The sequence below is a fragment of the Aquarana catesbeiana genome, linkage group LG04 (assembly GCF_042186555.1).
Source record: "Aquarana catesbeiana isolate 2022-GZ linkage group LG04, ASM4218655v1, whole genome shotgun sequence".
Taxonomy (NCBI): Eukaryota; Metazoa; Chordata; class Amphibia; order Anura; family Ranidae; genus Aquarana; species Aquarana catesbeiana.
The window spans coordinates 488,887,333-488,907,278 of NC_133327.1; the positions used below are offsets into that span (position 1 = coordinate 488,887,333).

The 19,946-nt window shown below is 43.1% G+C and overlaps 1 protein-coding gene across 3 annotated transcripts in view; it reads left to right on the top strand.

Annotated features, from left to right (window-relative positions):
- FEZ2 (fasciculation and elongation protein zeta 2) overlaps positions 1–19,946 on the top strand; it is a 335,869-nt gene that overhangs the window by 193,365 nt on the left and 122,558 nt on the right. For all 3 annotated transcript variants that reach the window (XM_073627652.1, XM_073627653.1, XM_073627654.1), the window contains one exon: positions 9,401–9,476. In XM_073627652.1, coding sequence (XP_073483753.1) covers positions 9,401–9,476 — 76 coding nt within the window. The remainder of the gene's footprint in view (positions 1–9,400; positions 9,477–19,946) is intronic.

A 19,946-nucleotide genomic window follows, 5' to 3' on the forward strand; every position in this document is an offset into this window, starting at 1 on the left:
GCTCATCTTTATTCATCTTCTGGTGAGTGCATTATATACCGGTGGAGGAATATCACAGTGGAGAAGACCATATTTTGGGTGGAATGTCCTTTGTATGAGATGCTAACTTCCAGCTGAAGTCTGATACATGTTGGAACTCTTTCCAGTTCTTTTCAATAGAGACACTTTAATAGACTTATTGATTTTTTGTTTTATCACAATGCACTTTTGAACTTTGATCATTAATTGCTGTTTTTAATTTTTGGTTAATCATTCACTGTATATATTTTTAGTGCTGCACTTTTATTTGATTGTATAAACAAAAGAAAATGGTTAGATTTCCCCATCCACGTTATCCAGCGATTTACACATCCACAACCCCCCCACCCCACCCCCACCGCCAGAATACACTGTCGGCCGGTGAATAAGGGGCCGGACAAATTTCGATATATGCATGGCTGGCTTTAGGCTTTATAACGGAACACCGTCGCACTCCGCTTGTGCTTCCGTCAGTACACAGCCTCCTCCAGTCTGAGCATTCTGATATCAGATATTACAGCCAATATATTGTAACGAAGAACCAGGTGAGACTAGCTCAGTTACACAGCTTGAACATGAAATGATTTATTGGACAAGTATACAGCCTTTTTATACACTTGAAAAGTATGTCAGTCCCTACATACACAATTACCCAAATATTTACCCAAAACATCTCACAATGGTTTAGCTAACAAAGTAGGGCTGACCCATGGTTAATCCTATCCACCTGGATGACTCAGATGTCACATTGCAGACCAGCCTTGACGACTTCAAGCTAACTGTAGACAAACATTATCATAAGAATAAACACAGCAAACCTTCAAACAATAGCAGAAGACCTAATTACAATTAACAATACAAACCGTGGTCTCCCCCCTCTTCCTAGTAGGCAACAGACTATAGCAGGAGTAGACTGTTCGACTCCCACACAATTCTAGAGGCCTGTCATCAGCTCTTTCAGTTAACATGTCAAGTTCAGAATCAAATAAACCAGTAATAGTTTTTTTTATATATATAAACCTAGGATGACTTAGAAATAGGAGGTGCATGAAGAGTTGAAACAAGGGTTTCCCAACCTCTCCAAGAGATTCTGGGTTCCACAGGCCCCCCGCCCAAAGTAAGTGACCCCCGGTAAAACATGGTTCCAGTAATCCATGTCCTTAGTCTGCTTGTCTTCAGCAAACTGTTTGCAGGCTTTCTTGTGCATCATCTGTAGAAGAGGCTTCCTTCTGGGGCAACAGCCATGCAGACTAATTTGATGCAGTGTGCAACGTATGGTCTGAGCACTGAGACTGACCCTCCCACCCCTTCAACTTCTGCAGCAATGGTGGCAGCACCCATATGTCTATTTTCCAAAGACAACCTCTAGATACGATGCTGAGCACGTGCACTCAACTTCTTTGGTCAACCATGGCGAGGCCCGTTCTGAGTGGAACCTGTCCTGTTAAACCACTCTATGGTCTTGGCCACCGTGCTGCAGCTCAGTTTCAGGGACTTGGCAATCCTCTTATAGCCTAGGCCAGTGATGGCGAACCTTGGCACCCCAGATGTTTTGGAACTACATTTCCCATGATGCTCTGGCACTCTGCAGTGTAGTGGAGCATCATGGGAAATGTAGTTCCAAAACATCTGGGGTGCCAAGGTTCACCATCACTGGCCTAGGCCATCTTTATGTAGAGCAACAATTCTTTTTTATTTTTCAGATCCTCAGAGAGTTCTTTGCCATGAGGTACCATGTTGAACTTCCAGTGACCAGTCTAAGAGAGTGCGAGCGATAACACCTAATTTAACACATCTGTTCCCCATTCACACCTGAGACCTTGTAACACTGAGTCACATGACACCGGGCTGGCAAAATGGCTAATTTGGGTCCAATTTGGACATTTTCACTTACGGGTGTACTCCCTTTTGTTGCCAGCGGTTTAGACATTAATGGCTGTGTGAGTTATTTTGAGGGGACAGCAAATTTACACTGTTATACAAGCTGTACACTCACTACTTTACATTGTAGCAAAGTGTAATTTTTTCAGTGTTGTCACATGAAAAGATAAAATGAAATATTTACAAAAATGTAAGGGGTGTGCTCACTTTTCTGAGATACTGTAACACTAATCTCTATACACTGAGTGCTATTCATTATATATAACACTGATATATGTACACGGTGTGGCACTCCGTATACAGATATCAGTATTACAGTGCCTTGAAAAAGTATTCATACCCCTTGACATTTTACACATTTTGTCATGTTACAACCAAAAACCTGAATTGTATTTTAGTAGGATTTTATGTGATAAACCAACACAAAGTGGCACATAATTGTGAAGTGGAAGGAAAATGGTGTATGGTTTCACATCCAGAACATGCAAAAAATTTGTTCGAACACCGTTAACGTCTATGGGACACAAACATGAATAATCAAAAGTGCTAATTTTAAAGGCTTATATGCAAGTTATTGTCATTAAAAGTGTTTGGGGACCTGGCTTCTGCCCCAGGGGACATGACATGTATCAATGCAAAAAAAAAGTTTTAAAAACGGACGATTTTTCGGGAGCAGTGATTTTAATAATGCTTAAAGTCAAACAATAATGCCCCGTACACACAGTCGGACATTGATCGGACATTCCAACAGCAAAATCCATGGATTTTTTCCGACGGATGTTGGCTCAAACTTGTCTTGCATACACACGGTCACACAAAGTTGTCGGAAAATCCGATCATTCTGAACGCGGTGACGTAAAACACGTACGTCGGGACTATAAACGGGGCAGTAGCCAATAGCTTTCATCTCTTTATTCTGAGCATGCGTGGCACTTTGTGCGTCGGATTTGTGTACACACGATCGGAAATTCTGACAGCGGATTTTGCTGTCGGAAAATTTTATAGCCTGCTCTCAAACTTTGTGTGTCGGAAAATCCGATGGAAAATGTGTGATGGAGCCTACAAACGGTCGGAATTTCCGACAACAAGGTCCTATCACACATTTTCCATCGGAAAATCTGACCGTGTGTACGGGGCATAAAAGTGTAATATTCCTTTAAATTTCGTACCTGGGGGGTGTCTATAGTATGCCTGTAAAGTGGCGCATGTTTCCCGCGTTTAGAACAGTCTGAGAGCAAAATGACATTTCTAATGGGTGGAAAAAAGTCATTTAAAACTACTCGCGGCTATAATGAATTGTCGGTCCCGGCAATGCACATAAGTCCTTGAAAAAAATGGCATGGGATTCCCCCACAGGGGAACCCCGAACCAAAATTAAAAAGAGAAAATGTGTGGGGTCCCCCCAAATTCCATACCAGGCCCTTCAGGTCTGGTATGGATATTAAGGAGAACCCCGCGCCAAAATTTAAAAAAAAAATGGCGTGGGGGTCCCCCCAAAAATCCATACCAGGTATGGTGACCCTGCCCCCTCTGACACTGTGGGGAAAGCCATAGGGAAGTCCCCGTGCTCACCAGGTTGCCCCGCCCTCCGTTATATAAGAGCTGTCACAAGAACAGAAGCGTCACACAGCCGGAGACTCCCATTGAGGCGGATCGTCAGGAGGACAAAGCGGGGAAGAAGAAGCTGGAGGAAGATGCCGGACGAGAAGACCGGAGGAAGAAGCAGAGGAAGAAGTGGGGGAAGAACAAGATGGAGGAAGAAGAACACCAAAGGAAGACCAGAAGAAGATAGAAGAAGAAGCGGGAAAGAAGAAGACATTAATAAGGGAATTGTCTTTTTTTGTGAAATAGTAGGGATACATTTGTACCCCATTACCAATTCACACAGGGGGGCAGGATCTGGGGGTCCCCTTGTTAAAGGGGGCTTCCAGATTCCAATGAGCCCCTCGCCCACAGACCCCCACAACCACCGGGAAAGGGTTGTGGGCATGAGGCCCTTCTCCCCGTCAACATGGGGACAAGGTGCTTTGGGGGGCTACCCCACAGCACCCTCCCAATGTTGAGGGCATGTGGCCTGGTACGGTTCAGGAGGGGGGGTGCTCTCTTGTCCCCCCCCTCTTTTCCTGCGCCCTTCTGCGTGCTTGGATAAAGGTCTGGTATGGATTTTTGGGGGGGCCCCCACGCCATTTTTTTTAAATTTTGGTGCGGGGTTCCCCTTAAATTCCATACCAGACTTAAGGTCTGGTATGAATTCTGAGGGGGACCCCCATGCCATTTTTTTTTTAAACTTTGGCGCGGGGTTTCCCTTAATATCCAGAAGGGCCTGGTATGGAATTTGGGGGGACCCCCACGCATTTTTTTTTTTTTTTTTATTTTGGTTCCGGGTCCCCTGTGGGGGAATCCCATGCTGTTTTTTTTTCAATGACTTTTATGTGTATTGCCAGGACCGACAAAACATTATAGCTGCGAGTAGTTTTAAATGACTTTTTTTCCTTTTAGAAATGTCATTTTGCTCTCAGACTGTTCTAAACACGGGAAACATGCGCCACTTTACAGGCATACTATAGACACCCCCCAGATACAAAATTTAAAGGAATATTACACTTTTATTGTTTCACTTTAAGCATTATTAAAATCATTGCTCCCGAAAAAAACGGACGTTTTTAAAACTTTTTTTGCACTGATACATGTCCCCTGGGGCAGGACCCAGGTCCTCAAACACTTTTTATGACAATAACTTGCATATTAACCCTTAAAATTAGCACTTTTGATTTCTCCCATAGACTTTTAAAGGGTGTTCCGCGGCAAATTGTTCGCTATTCGGCGAACGGGCAAATTGCCAATGTTCGAGTCGAACTCATAGTTACATAGTAGGTTAGGTTGAAAAAAGACACAAGTCCATCAAGTCCAACCTATGTGTGTGATTATGTGTCAGTATTACATTGTAGATCCCTGTATGTTGCAGTCATTCAGGTGATTATCTAATAGTTTCTTGAAGCTATCAATGCTCCCCGCTGAGACCACCGCCTGTGGAAGGGAATTCCACATCCTTGCCGCTCTTACAGTAAAGAACCCTCTACGTAGTTTAAGGTTAAACCTCTTTTCTTCTAATTGTAATGAGTGGCCACAAGTCTTATAAACTCTCTTCTGCGAAAAAGTTTAATCCCTATTGTGGGGTCACCAGTACAGTATTTGTAAATTGAAATCGTATCCCCTCTCAAGCGTCTCTTCTCCAGAGAGAATAAGTTCAGTGCTTGCAACCTTTCCTCATAACTAAGATCCTCCAGACCCTTTATTAGCTTTGTTGCCCTTCTTTGTACTCGCTCCATTTCCAGTACATCCTTCCTGAGGACTGGTGCCCAGAACTGGACAGCATACTCCAGGTGCGGCAGGACCAGAGCCTTGTAGAGTGGGAGAATTATCTTTTTATCTCTGGAGTTGATCCCCCTTTTAATGCATGCCAATATTCTGTTTGCTTTATTAGCAGCAGCTTGGCATTGCATGCCATTGCTGAGCCTATCGTCTATTAGGACCCCCAGGTCCTTTTCCATCCTAGATTCCCCCAGAGGTTCTCCCCCAGTGTATAGATTGCATTCATATTTTTGCCACCCAAATGCATTATTTTACATTTTTCTACATTGAACCTCATTTGCCATGTAGTCGCCCACCCCATTAATTTGTTCAGGTCTTTTTGCAAGGTTTCCACATCCTGCGGAGAAGTTATTGCCCTGCTTAGCTTAGTATCGTCTGCAAATACAGAGATTGAATTTTGAAAAAAAAACAATATTTTTTTCTTTCTGCTATAAAACATATCCAATAAAAAAATGGAAAAATTTGTACTTCGATTTAAACCAATATGTATTCTGCTACATGTTTTTGTTAAAAAAAAATAAAAATAAAAATAATAATAAAAAAAAATTCCCAAATAAGCGTAATATAAAAGTTATAGCGTCTACAAACTATGGGATAGATTTTATGGCATTTTTTTAAAACTTTTACTAGGATTGGCGGTGATCAGAGACTTATCGCAGAACTGCGACATTGTGGGAGACAAATCAGACAGGAAGTGACACTTTTTGGGGACCCGTGACACTAATACAGTGATCAGTGCTAGAAATATGCACTGTCACTGTACTATGACACAGGCAGGGAAGGGGTTACCATCAGAGGCGATCAAAGGGTTAAATGTGTGCCTAGAGAGTGCTTACTGTGTGGGGGTGCTTGTACTATGGGAAGGCAGAAATCCATGTTCCTGCTTTGTAGGAACACAGAAGCTCAACCTTCCCTTCTCACAGAATGGCAATCTGCCTTGTTTACATAGGCAGAGCGCTGTTCTGCCTGTGTCCCAAATGATCGGCGGGTCCCGGCGGACATCGCATCCGCCAGACCCACTGATTTGGCTTCCACTGTGTCCAATCACAGAGGAAGCAGGTCGCTGGCAGCATGTGTGCGCAACCTGGAAGTGCAGGATTACATACATACAGAACCTCTGTGTGTGTATATGTGTGTGTGTGTGTGTGTATGTATATATATATATATATATATATATATATATATATATATATATATATATATATATACATATATACACACACAGTAGGCAAGCGGTTAAACCACACCCACTTTTAGCCACAGCACGCTCCTTGTGCTCAATCACAGGGCCCACTTGTGATCTTGAACACGGGCCCACTGATTTCATGATTCTCCCCTGGCCATAGAGATTGAGGTCAGGGATTTCTTTATTTACCAAATCCAGGGTCAGGTAGGCCCACCTGCTCTCCACCAAATCAGATCCCTGGTGTAGTACCTGGCAGAGGAGATTTTTGTTAAGTATGAGACCTGCAGCCCTGCACAGGGAAGCCAAATACCATCCCAACCCAGGATTTATGCATTCGTTGCATTTCAAATTAGATTTCTGAAGTAGGACCACATTTGCTTTAAGCCTTTGAGATGTTGCAGTACTTGGGTATGTTTTTGAGTGGTATGTTATCCTTTCCCGTTCCATAATTAGTATCAGTTATCCTTCTGCACACTACCATATACCCATATACATTCCTAGCAAATTTTTGCTTAAATAAGGATTTTTATTTTCAAATATTGCAAGTAAGAATTTGTCAATCTGTAAAGTCTGATAGGGTCTAGCCAGAGAAGGATCACTTTACTGCAGTTGGCCAGCTTGAATATGTACTCATTATGCGGCAAGCCCTGAGTGCAACTAAACTTTTATTGGCAAATTAAAGTAAATTTAACTGGACTTTTCATGATTCCAGTGTATCTTTCAAAAGACAATGGGAGAGCAAGAAATTGAAAGGGTATTAACGTACCTAGTTTTCCTGAATACATAGTACTCTGCAAAAAATGTAGGTACTTGTGAAAAAATAAAGTTAGTGTTACTAAACCCAGGACCCTGCATTCACTATATCTGGTCTTCCACAATACACAGAACATGGAAATGCAATTATTTTAGTAAATATACACTGCTAAATACCTTTTCTCATCAGCAGTTAAAACAGTCTTGTCACTTCTATCGGTATCTGGTTAAAGCTTGTAGGAGTTTTCATTCTCTGACTGTCCTATGAGGCTGCAGGACCCCTGACCCTCTGGACATTGCTGATTTGGCCCTGTGCTGATCACATGCACCCTTTCAAGAAAAAAAAAAACTGATCTTCCTGATCTGATCTTCCTGATAACTTCCACTGTGCCCAGTCTATCTTCTGATAAGACAGAGCCTTTGGAGTAACTCTGCACATGCTCAGTTTGGTGTGTATTGCCAGAAGGAAGGGGCCAGGATCATAGAAGAGGCACCTGAGAAGAGGAGGATCCGGGCTGCTTTGTGCAAATCCACTGCAACAGAGCAGGTAAATATAACATGTTTGTTATTTTTATAGGAAAAAAAACGACTTTACAACCACTTTAATCCTTACGACTGGATTACATGCAGCTATCTTAAGGTGATTGATCTCTGGCAAAAAAACAAAACCAAGGCTGCAGCAACATTCCCCTTGATAGACCCTCACACCACCCATTGCTAGGTAGATCAGACTAGTTATCATTAGGTCTTATAGTATGAAAGATGCACTCTCTCCCTTCCATGTTAGGGCACACTGTATCAGATCTGTTTAATGCTTCATTGGCTTTTTTGACCCATTTGTTTGTGAGCCTGTTGCCGTTGTTTGCAGTGTTGCCCATTAGTCAGTTGCACTGTTTTTAGGCCTATCCTGTATGACTGAGAAAATAGGATTTTTGGCTTTTCAGTAAAATCTGTTTCTTGGAATACAATACAGTCCACTGGTCCTTCTGCTCTGTTCCTGCTATTCTCCATATTTTTCCTACAGTCTAGCTGGGAGGGTTTAAATAAGAGGATATCCCTGCAAACTTTTTTTTTTTTTTGACAGTTTCTAATCACCTAAAGGTAGCTGCATATGATCTAGATGTAGGCGGTGTCCCATACTGTACCCCAAGAAATGATTTTTGCTGGTTATTCAAAAACTCTATTTTCACCTAATGCTAGTATCTAAACTACATTGTGCTGTCTATACAGAATAGCTTGTGGAGGACAAAATTATATGATGCACTTCTTTAGTCTGCAAAAATTTAGATGCTTATGGAATGCCTGAAGTGCATGTTGAAGGGAGTCCAGAATAAGGGAGCTGCACAGGAAAGGGTCTAGCAGGTGTTGAGAACTGGGGAAAAAGAAACAGAACAATAAAGTAATCCACATGAGTGAAAATTACATGCCTGGCGCAGAAAGACACCAACTTCAGTAAAAGTCTTACTGAGGTTCTACCCTTGGTAAAAGAAGGAACGCAGCCATCTCCCATTCTGAGCCCCGGTATATCCGCGTTAGGAGTCCGGGCCTTAGAAATCCCCTCGGTATCCATGCATGATCTTTCCAGCTGACAGGACAGGCTATGCGGCTTCTGATTGGTCGGCGCCGCCCATGTGACTGCACCGACCAATTAGATTGCTCCAAAATGCCCCTCCAGACGGGGAACATTTTGGAGATTCAGCTGCAGGGATTTCTAAGCCCCGGACTCCTGATGCAGATATACCGGGGCTCAGAACGGGAGATTGCCGTGATCCAGGTCAGCGGGACTGGAGGGGGGGGGGGGGGATGAGGAGGGGGTCCTGTGTAAATTCACCTTACAGATTTTTCTGTAAAGGTGAACTTACCCTTTAAGCATAAACCTGCTCCCACCCCTTCTAATTGGTAATAGCCTGGATGTCTACTTTAAGGCTTTTTCTTTCTGTACTCAAAAAGATGAGGGTGTTTTGCATGAAAAATGAGACACCGGGTATTTTTCTAGTGTAGCTTATAAGCTCATGAAGAGTGGTTCATATGGACACCCCTTGGCTTTCATTTTTTCATGGTCCTACAGGAGAATCATTGTTACTTATAAGGACACTTCCTAGGAGTGCAATTTAAGTTATCTGTGATGCAAGATGTGAAATGCAGAGTTATAATATAGTTAACAAAAGTGTTTTATATTTTTTTTCACAGTATTTAACCACAGTTATTCCCTATGAGAAAAAAAATACTCCACCTTCTGTTGAAGATCTCCAGATACTAACCAAAAGTAAGTAGGCGTGTCTCTGTTTACTTTGTGCTAGAGTTTAAAAACAGTTACATTTTCCTTTTTTCTGAAGTCACTTTTTCACTTTTGGATAGGGTAGGAAATTGTTAAATCCCCTATCAAGTTTTTGGGATTTTCTGAGTTCTTCACTTCTGTCCCAGAGACGCAACAAAAAGTAAGCGGAAATATCTCTAAAGTGAAATTGTGTGATACAACAGTTGCCATCTCAACAGATGTTCCACTTTGATGATTTTCGCTTTCTGGTGACAGTAGTAAAGTTTTGAATTTCTTATCATTTTCTGTCCTGGTGGATGTGCTAAGTCTCCTCAGCAGGAATACGAACAAAAATAAAAACTTTCTGCACTTTTCAATCACACAATTAATTTGGCAACATTTGCTCTATTCATAAAACACAGTTACATGCCTGATAACCTGTTCACGGATGTTTGACAACATAGTTACATAGTTACATAGTAGGTGAGGTTGAAAAAAGACACAAGTCCATCAAGTCCAACCTATGTGTGTGATTATGTGTCAGTATTACATTACATATCCCTGTATATTGCGGTCATTCAGGTGATTATCTAATAGTTTCTTGAAGCTATCAATGCACCCCGCTGAGACCACCGCCTGTGGAAGGGAATTCCACATCCTTGCCGCTCTTACAGTAAAGAACCCTCTACGTAGTTTAAGGTTAAACCTCTTTTCTTCTAATTGTAATGAGTGGCCACGAGTCTTATTAAACTCTCTTCTGCGAAAAAGTTTTATCCCTATTGTGGGGTCACCAGTACAGTATTTGTAAATTGAAATCATATCCCCTCTCAAGCGTCTCTTCTCCAGAGAGAATAAGTTCAGTGCTCGCAACCTTTCCTCATAACTAATATCCTCCAGACCCTTTATTGGCTTTGTTGCCCTTCTTTGTACTCGCTCCATTTCCAGTACGTCCCTCCTGAGGACTGGTGCCCAGAACTGGACAGCATACTCCAGGTGCGGCCGGACCAGAGCCTTGTAGAGTGGGAGAATTATCGTTTTATCTCTGCAGTTGATCCCCCTTTTAATGCATGCCAATATTCTGTTTGCTTTATTAGCAGCAGCTTGGCATTGCATGCCATTGCTGAGCCTATCATCCACTAGGACCCCCAAGTCCTTTTCCATCCTAGATTCATTTGTTTTTGAATGGGAAAGGGTGCTTACTGTAGTAACTGCCCTTTCCACTGACAGTCATTGAACACATACTGAATTCCAGGGGGAAAAAAAAAACATTTTGGCTATGCTGTCACCTTCAGGAGGTTTGAACACTGACAAACTTGAAAAAAATGTTAAGCCAGCCCTCTATTTCCAACCCTCATGCCTCAGTTATCTTATCTTATCTGATCTGACTGCTTATTGCCCTGAACTGTCTAGTAGTTTCCAGATCGGTTACTCTTAAGCCACCATAGACTGTGACAGTCCCAGCTGAACCGGCTGAGATTTGAACCATGTATGGGCAGGCTTTATTGTACCTTTAGTTGATCAACTTGGGTACAACCAGCCTGTCGATGTTTTATGCGAATATTGCCAGCAGCTATAGCTGCTAGCAATAATCGCTGTGTGTTCTCCCGGCCAGGATGACTCCTCGGCCCTCCGCCAGGGGGAGGGATTCCCTTGCTCCACAGGAGGGATTTCCTCATCAAACTGCTATCCTGGAGTCTATTAGACTGCAGATCTCTCCTCTGCCCTAAAAGCATCTGATTAAACCAAGATTGGTTTGACCAGATGCTTTACAAGCCTGTACTGCTTGTAAACATCAAAGCGAAACCAAAATAATGGAAATCCTTATCACTTTCGGTTTCTTACATCACAGAGGGGAGGCGGGTATAGATGTACCTCCCTCCCCTCTGAGTGCACCAGGTATTCAAGTGTCAGCGGTACCGGGCTCCCCAATCGCATGGGAGCGCCCCATACAGGTGGTGGTGGCCATTCCACGCCCTGTAGAAGTGATTGAGCAGCTGTACAGCCGCCTGGATCACTTGAAAGTCCATCGACAGCTGAAAATATTGATACCAGTATAACCTCTTCAACCTGAGATGTACAGATGCGTCCTAAGGGTTAAAGTGTTAAATACTTCAAGGGTGTAAAGAAGGCAGGTCAGTATATTCAATATAAAGCCAAGATCAAGAACACGGTAACATGACTTCAAATTAGCAGGAGGAAAGTTCAAAACAAATCTTAGAAATACTTTTTTACCGAAAGGCTAGTTAAAGAGTAACTCCACTTATGTTAAGGAAAAAAAACATTCCTCACTGGGTAATCTTTGAACGTAGCAGGGATTTTAACAAACTTTGTTGCAGATTCCTACCTTTTGTTATTCTGAAGAAATAGGTTTGTTTGTAACCATGTGCAGAATGAATCTGTATGGAAGTGGGTTTGCAATTATCAGTCAGCTGCTTGCACCCGCAGGGCTCTAATGAGAAAAGTGGCAGGGTCTACATCTTGTATCTTAATGCAGACTTATGGGAAAATCAGTAGGCCAATAACACAAGCAGAAAAAGATATTTCTGGGGGGTATTCTGTGCACCATCTGTGTACAGACCGCCTCCAGGTAGCCATATTGCTTTTTACAGAAAATTACAGCGCTGTAGTTTGAAAAGGAAATTTAATTTTTAAACGCCTTCAATTACAATATGACTTGATTCACAATTGTATGCATTAAATTAATTTTTATTTGCTTTTTTCCCACGAAAGTGGAGTTACCCTTAAATGCTTGAAAGAAACTTCCAGTAGAGGTAGTGAGTCAACAGTGACTCTTGCCATTTCTCTAGCCTAACGTGCCCCCACACTAGGGACTGCACTATCACCTAGTCTTTTTTCATATAAACAATGCCAGTCCACCTGGCTCTTCTATCCTGGAAGGTTACCCTTGTAACACAAAAACCTATAGGTACTACTGCAGCTTGTGTGTATTGGGTAAAACATTTGTTGCTGCAGATGAAGAATTCACTATACAGCAATATATTAACTGTGGCACAAACTATGTAATTTACCTGATCACCTGTATTTCATGCAGTCTCCAATATGTAGGTTGTACCACACGTCCTTTGAGAGCCCGCATAGGGGAACATTATCGTGGCACAAATAATCTGAATGCTAGAAATATGTTGAATGCAACACGTCACTGTAGAGCATGTCATCAGGGCGATCTTTCCTCATTTCGTTTTAGAAGAATAGAACGGTTGTCTCACTCACCCAGAGGAGGTGATAGGGAGAGAAGGCTACTGGTGAGAGATTTCTAGATTAAAAACTAGATTGCCTCAGGGGTTAAACCTGAGGTGAGATCTGGATTTGCATCTACATTAGAATGCCTCCCCCCAGTGCCTTTTCTCTCCTCTGGGGTCTTTCACATAACTGGATTGTTATTATCATATTCTTTTAATTTAATGTTTGTTTTTTGAATTTTATGGTGTTTTTTCTTGTGCATGTGTGTATGAATATATATATGTGTGTGTGTGTGTGTGTACATACATGTTCATATGATCACCACAAGGTGTGTGAAAATTAGTGACATACACATCACCCAGTATGTATTGGGGCTGATTCTCTTTTTTTTTTTTTTTTGATTGCCTGTGGCCAATCAAGACAACCGGTGGAGTCTGTGATCTTTAGAGCTACTATTTATTTGAAAGTTTCATGTCTCTAATGTAGTTATGACTAAGACCTTATAGGCTGAAACGCATCGACTGTTTTTATCTGCGTTTGTGCACTATGGCTTTTCAATAAAATGAAGATTTTCTTTTTCATACATCATGGGACACAGAGTTAGGCTAATATTCATTACCTGCTGGTTATACTTTATCTCCAGGTGAATGGACACTGGTAGACCAAAGGTCTTTAGATAGGAAGTGATCCTCTATATAACCCCCTCCCATACAGGTAATACTTCATTTTTTTTTTTTTTTACCAGTGTCTGCAAGGTGAATGGCACGGTTCTTTGAGCTGTCTGAGTTCCAGGTCTCTAGTCCCACAAACCGTTCTTAAATGAATCAAGGGATTGACTGATGGGATCCATTTGACACAGGCTTTATGTTTCTTAGATAAATGGTACCCGAGCCTCGCAAAGAAGACTCAAGATCCTGCGAGGTATTGCCTTTAATGCGGCCTCCGGGCGCTGGTCCCTGAAAAGTGAAATCCTGGACACTACAGCGCTAAGGCATTCCTGCAGGGTGCTGTATAGGTCCAAGGGAGTGGACTCTAAATATTAAAAGGGTACCCAGTCCTTGAAGGTCCTCAAGTGGCAGGAACCCGCCGTAAAGGGTGAAGATTGGGCTCTTAGTTTCTTAGTTTGGACGGGTAAGTGAAACCCCTTTATTATTATTGTGAGGTGTCCCAGTGATTGTAACAATCAGTCAAGCTAGCTAGAGACTAGACACCTGTGTGCAGTGACCATACAAGGGAGTTTTCGCGCTAGCTGTGGGTGTTTGCAAAGTGTACCTTTTTTGCTGGTGTCTGGCTGTTTTTTTTTTTTTATCTGTATGATGGCGCGCGACGGTGCGCCATTTCGCCTTGGTTCACATGGCCCACTTGCATTCGCAAAAGCGCCGCTGGGCTCAGCAGTTTGGCGGCCATGGCGCACGCGGCTTCACCACACATGCGCCATAGCCTTTATGTTCGGCGCACGAAGATTTGCGTCATTCGCGGATACGGCAACGTTCCGGCGCATAGCCAGCTTATTTCTGCTGTGTATGCCAAGCATGCGGTGCTTCCAGAAGGCAGCTGTGGGACACAGAGCAGGTTCTGAACCAGGCACTTGCAGTGGTTCATTTCTCCTTACCCGGTTCACGTGAGTCACCAGGTGTTGCTTAGCAGGATTGTTGCATAGGGGCTTGGTGAGCCCTGTTAAAGGGTCTCCCTTCTGAGGTGTGTTAATACTACACCCAGGTACTCCCTTTTTGTGGCTAGTAAATGTCTTCAAAAAAGATTAGTGGAACTAACACTACAGGGAAGGGCACACCTATGTCATCAGTAGTTCCTGATGAACCTAGTCGTATCCCTAGTGTTGTATCCCCTAAAAGACCAGAGGCTTCCAGGCAATCTGAGCCGCTGCGCCTATCTGGGATTGTGCCTACAGTCAACGCTACTGCTTCACCCTTTATCACTAAGGGTGCACTCTCCTCAACCCTAGCCGGGTTAGAGCACAGGATTGCTGGCATGATTTCCTCTATCCTGCAGGGTGGCAAGAAGCGTGACAGATCCCCCCCTCCCCAGAGCCTCCTAGTCTGTAGCAGGAATGGGTTGAGGATGGGGATGAGCTTAAAGCTCAGGATTCTGTGGATGGCCTGGCGGATGCATCTGCTTCCGAGCAATCTGGACAAGATGATTTCCAGTTGGAGTCTGCCTCTCAATCACAGAGGCTTTTGATCCTGACTCCGACTGAAATGGTTTGTTCTCCCTTTAAGTTGCCTCTTGCAGAGGTTACTGAGCCTCCCTGGTCCTCTTTTGGGATCCCTGAGGCCTCTTCAGGCCACATAGGCTTTCCCCTTACACCTTCTGTTGGAACAGGCAGTGTATGCTGATTGGGAACATCCTGACACGATTTTTGTTCCTCCTAAGAGGTTTTCCCTTTTATATCCCATGGATGAAAAGTTTGTTGAGAAGTTGAGCATGCCAGCCTTAGATGCAGCAGTCTGCTCCTTAAACAAGAACTCAACTTGGTAGATAACGCACAGGGCTTGAAAGACCCTGTTGACAAGAAACTGGAGTCAATATTAAAGGCTTCCTTTTCTTTGGCCAGTTCAGCTATTCAGCCAGCTGTTGCAGCAATTGGTATCTGCCAGTCCGTAAAGGATCAGATCAGACGTCCTGACATGCCTAACCGGGAGGATGATCTGCCTGAAAATAAGGCAGATATTCCTCGAGCACTGTGTTTTGACACCATAAAGGATTCAATACTTCCTCAAGTGTCAGCGCCAAGGCAGTTCCCCCGCCAACAGGGCGCTAGGGCCAGGGGCAAGCCGCAAGGCCAGGGCCAGAAAAAGCCCTGGGTCCAAAATTCTTCTAAACCCAGCACCAAGCCCTCCTTTTGAGGGGATGCCCCCACTCCAGCGAGTGGGGGGATGGCTGCTGCACATTGTGGACATTTGGAGAATGTGGACGAGTGGGTCACCTCAACTATATCCCGCGGTTACAGGCTGGAGTTGCGGGGGGTTCCCCCTCAGAGGTTTTTAAGATCCAGCGTTCCCTCAGAGCCTACAAAAAGAGACATTGTTTCAGACACTACATCATTTAGTTCATTAAGGAGTGATTGTAGAGGTTCCTGTACCCAAAAGGGGCGCAGGGTTTTACTCGAACCTATTTACGGTTCAAAAACCAAACTGGGACACAAGGCCCATTTTGGACCCAAGATCCCTGAACCAGTATCTACTGATCCAGTCCTTTCGGATGGAGTTTGTCCTCTGAGTAGTAGCCTCACTCCAGATGGGAGACTTTCTAGCCTGCATCTATACAAAGGATGCGTATTTACTCGTACCTATCTTTCAGCCTCACCAGAGGTTCCTGCGATTTGCAGTAGAGGAACATCATTTTCAGTTTGTGGCCCTACCCTTCGGGCTTGCTACAGCTCTACGGGTGTTCACAAAGTCCTAGCACCAGTACTGGGTCTTTTTAGGCCCCAGAGATCCTAGTGCTCGGGTATCTGGACAACAACCTGCTCAGAGATCACTCGCTACAGGCTCGAGAACAGAGCATAACATGCACAGTGCGGTATTTTGAAAGCTTAGGCTGGATCACAAATACCAAAAAGTCAACCTTGAGACCAGCTCAAAGTCTAAAGTATTTAGGTCTGATCCTAGATATGCTCCAAGCAAGAGTATTCTTGCCACCCGCAAGTATCTGTGCCCTGAAGGATTAAGTGCATCAGATTAGGGGCACCAGACAACCCTCCATTCGGCTCTGTATGAGTCTTCTAGAGAGGATGGTATCCTCCTTCGAGGCAGTGCCCTATGCCCAGTTCCATTCCAGGCCTTTACAACAAGACATCTTAGCTTGGAACAGGAGAGGACAAGCCCCGGATTATCCAATGTTCTTATCGCCTCGAGCACGCTTTAGCCTAAACTGGTGGCTGCAAGATCAGAACCTGCAAAAGGGAAGATCCTTCCCGGTAACTTGAGTCCTGGAATTACAGACAGTACATCTAGCCCTACGGTCTTGGACGGAGGAGCTTCAGGACTGCTCTATCAGTGTTCAGTCCAAAAATGCAACTGCAGTGGCCTATATAAACCACCAAGGTGGTATCAGGAGTCGTTCAGCTCTGAAGGAAGTATACCACATACTAGCCTGGGCAGAAGGACATGTGCTGATTCTTTCGACAGTCCATATCCTGGGAGTAGAGAACTGGAAGGCAGATTATCTCAGCCGCCAGCAGATCTGCCCGGGGGAATGGTCCCTACACCCAGGGGTGTTTCAGGAAATTTGCCAATGTTAGGGATGGCCAGAGGTCGACCTACTGGCATCCAGGTTCAACAACAAGCTACAGCAATTTGTGTCCCAGAAAAGAGATCCTCTGGAAATCGGAGCAGATGCTCTGGTAGAGCCAGTACTGCCTGGTTTATGGTTTGCCTCCGATCCCTCTCCTTCCACATTTGTTGCGCAGGATTCAGAGAGAGGGCGTTCCAGTCTTTCTGGTGGCACCAGCCTGGCCCAGACGGCCCTGGTTCCTGGAGATTGTGAGACTGACAATAGATGGGCCATGGATGCTTCCACGTTGCCCCGATCTACTGTCTCAAGGTCCTATATTCCACCCCAAGTTACAGTCTCTAAATTTGACGGCATAGCTATTGAAGCCAGGGTGTTAAAGGACCGTGGCATCTCGGGTCCAGTGGTGTTTAACCATTTTGGCCTATCAAGGAAATTCCATTAGATTTGCTGTCAGGCAAGCTAGCCTACCTTATGGCCATCACCTCGGCTAGAAGGGTGTTGGAGTTGTTGGCCCTTTCGTGCATACTTGATCCTTCACCACGACAGGGTCATGTTACAACCTGTTCCATTCTTTTTGCCAAAAGTGGTGTTGGCCTTTCATTTAAAGCAGGACATTATTTTGCCTTCTTTTTTCTCACAGCCTCGTTCGGCGGAAGAGACACGACTGCATTCTTTGGACGTTGTCTGGGCAGTCAAGGTTTTTTTTTGTCTAGATCTGTGGAGATCTGAGGATCAGTCTCCTTTTTTGTTTTACCAAAAGGACCCAAGGAGGGGCAGGCAGCTTCCAAAGCTTCCATTGCCAATTGGGTCCGTCAATTGGTCATTCAGGTTTATGGTCTGAAACGTAAAGCTCCTCCCTTTACGGTGAGAGCTCATTCTACCAGGGGTGTAGGAACCTCCTAGGCTTTTCAGCATCGGGTATCTGTGGCTCAGATTTGTAAGGCTGCCACCTGGTCTTTAGTGCATACGTTCACAAAATTTTATCAAGCGGCCGAGGATTCGGCATTTGGCCGCAGTGTACTGCGGGCTGCCGTTTAAGGTCTGATGGCTGTTGATTTTTTAATCATACTTGCCTGTAAAATCCTTTTCTTTTGAGTACATCATGGGACACAGAGGTTCCTCCCCACTTTTTGAGGATTCAGTGCTTGCTACAAAACTGAAGTACTTCCTGTATCGGAGGGGTTCTATAGGGGATCGCTTCCTGTCTAAAGGCCTTTGGTCTACCAGTGGGGGGGAATATATATCTCCATATACTGGGACTTTAAATGAAGCGCACAAGGAAAGGGGGGTAGTGCGCCTCCATCCCTAATTATAAATTCAAAAAATAATAAGAGTATGGGACTTTAAATGAGGCAGATTCAAACACAAATTTGAGAGTAAAAATAAATATTTTTAATGTCCATGAGTATCAAGTTGCATAACATTATATATAACAAAAAATTGCTCAGTGCATATGCAGACATCTTGGGAAGTAAATTGCATACATATAAACAGAGTGTAAAACATGATTGCCATAACAGGGGGACAATAATACATATTTCATGAGTATAACTTGTAATATACAGTAAATAATCCCGGTGTGCATATGGTGACCCCTGCACACCGGGATTATTTGGAGTTTAGTGTTCCAATGGGATGTAAGTTTGTGGATTTGACCATCTCTTCGCTCTATATAAATCTTTTTACATATAATACTTTCCATATCATGGGCCCCATTTTTTGATTTAGAACATCTCCATTATTTACAGATATTTAATATCCGCTCCTGATGAGTCGGCTTACCGACAAAACACGTCAAGCTTTTGAGGATGTAACCCCTCACATTTCCACAAAGATTTTTATGAATTTTACTATGAATTTTACTGTATATTAAGTTATACTCATGAAATATGTATTATGGTCCCCCTGTTATGGCAATCATGTTTTACACTCTGTTTATATGTATGCAATTTACTTCCCAAGATGTCTGCATATGCACTGAGCAATTTTTTGTTATATATAACATTACGCAACTTAATACTCATGTACATTAAAAATATTTATTTTTACTGTCAAACTTGGCATGCTTGATTGGTTTACCTGCCGAAGTAAAAACAAACTTCTGGCCCTTCAAATGGAACCAAAAGCTCTCTATATCTCGACTATTGAAATAAGTATATATACTCTCTTTATAGCTCACAGGCTTTGCTAAAACATGGAGCTCCGCTTCTTGAGCTGGGGAAAAAGGATCCAATGACTCTGAATACAGTGTATCCTTCTGGGTGATAAACTGCATACTCAGTATAAAACTGGGAATCAAATCTACAAAATATTAAATATCTGGGTCTTCAGGAAGTGTGTCCTGCACTGGGCTCACAGCAGCTGATTCCTACATCATCAATTTAACACGTGTGGTTTTCCTTTTGTCTCCAGCATCCTCCAATGGAGGCAATAAGGTGGCTGGATTCAAATGTACGCATTTTTCATTGTTAGATTTGTACATAAACAAAACAAATTCATATTTTGAACCTTTCATTAGACAAACATTTAGTTAGCTGTATATTTGCTACGCAGAATGTGGGACCATTAAAAATTATATATTTGACCAAAATAATGTCTGTAACTTTGTCTAATAGCACCTTTCCATAAAGCTACAGCTCTGATATATTGGAGTGAACCCTTCATTACTGGGTCCAGCTTGCATAAATATATTACAATGGCTTGTTTTCTATCATGCTGTTTGTGTAAGAACTCCAGTTTCATGTTTCAAAAAGACAACTTTTTCCTTTCAATATTAACCACTTGCTTACCAATTTTCAGCTTTCAGCGCTGACGCACTTTGAATGACAATTGCGCGGTCATACAACATTGTACCCAAATGACTTTTTTTTCATTTTTTCCCCACAAATAGAGCTTTCTTTTGGTGGTATTTGATCACCTCTGCGGTTTTTATTTTTTGTTAAAAAAATTTAAAAAGACCGAATTAAAAAATTTTTTTTTTTTTTTTATATTTTGATATAAAATTTTAAAAAGGGTAATTTTTCT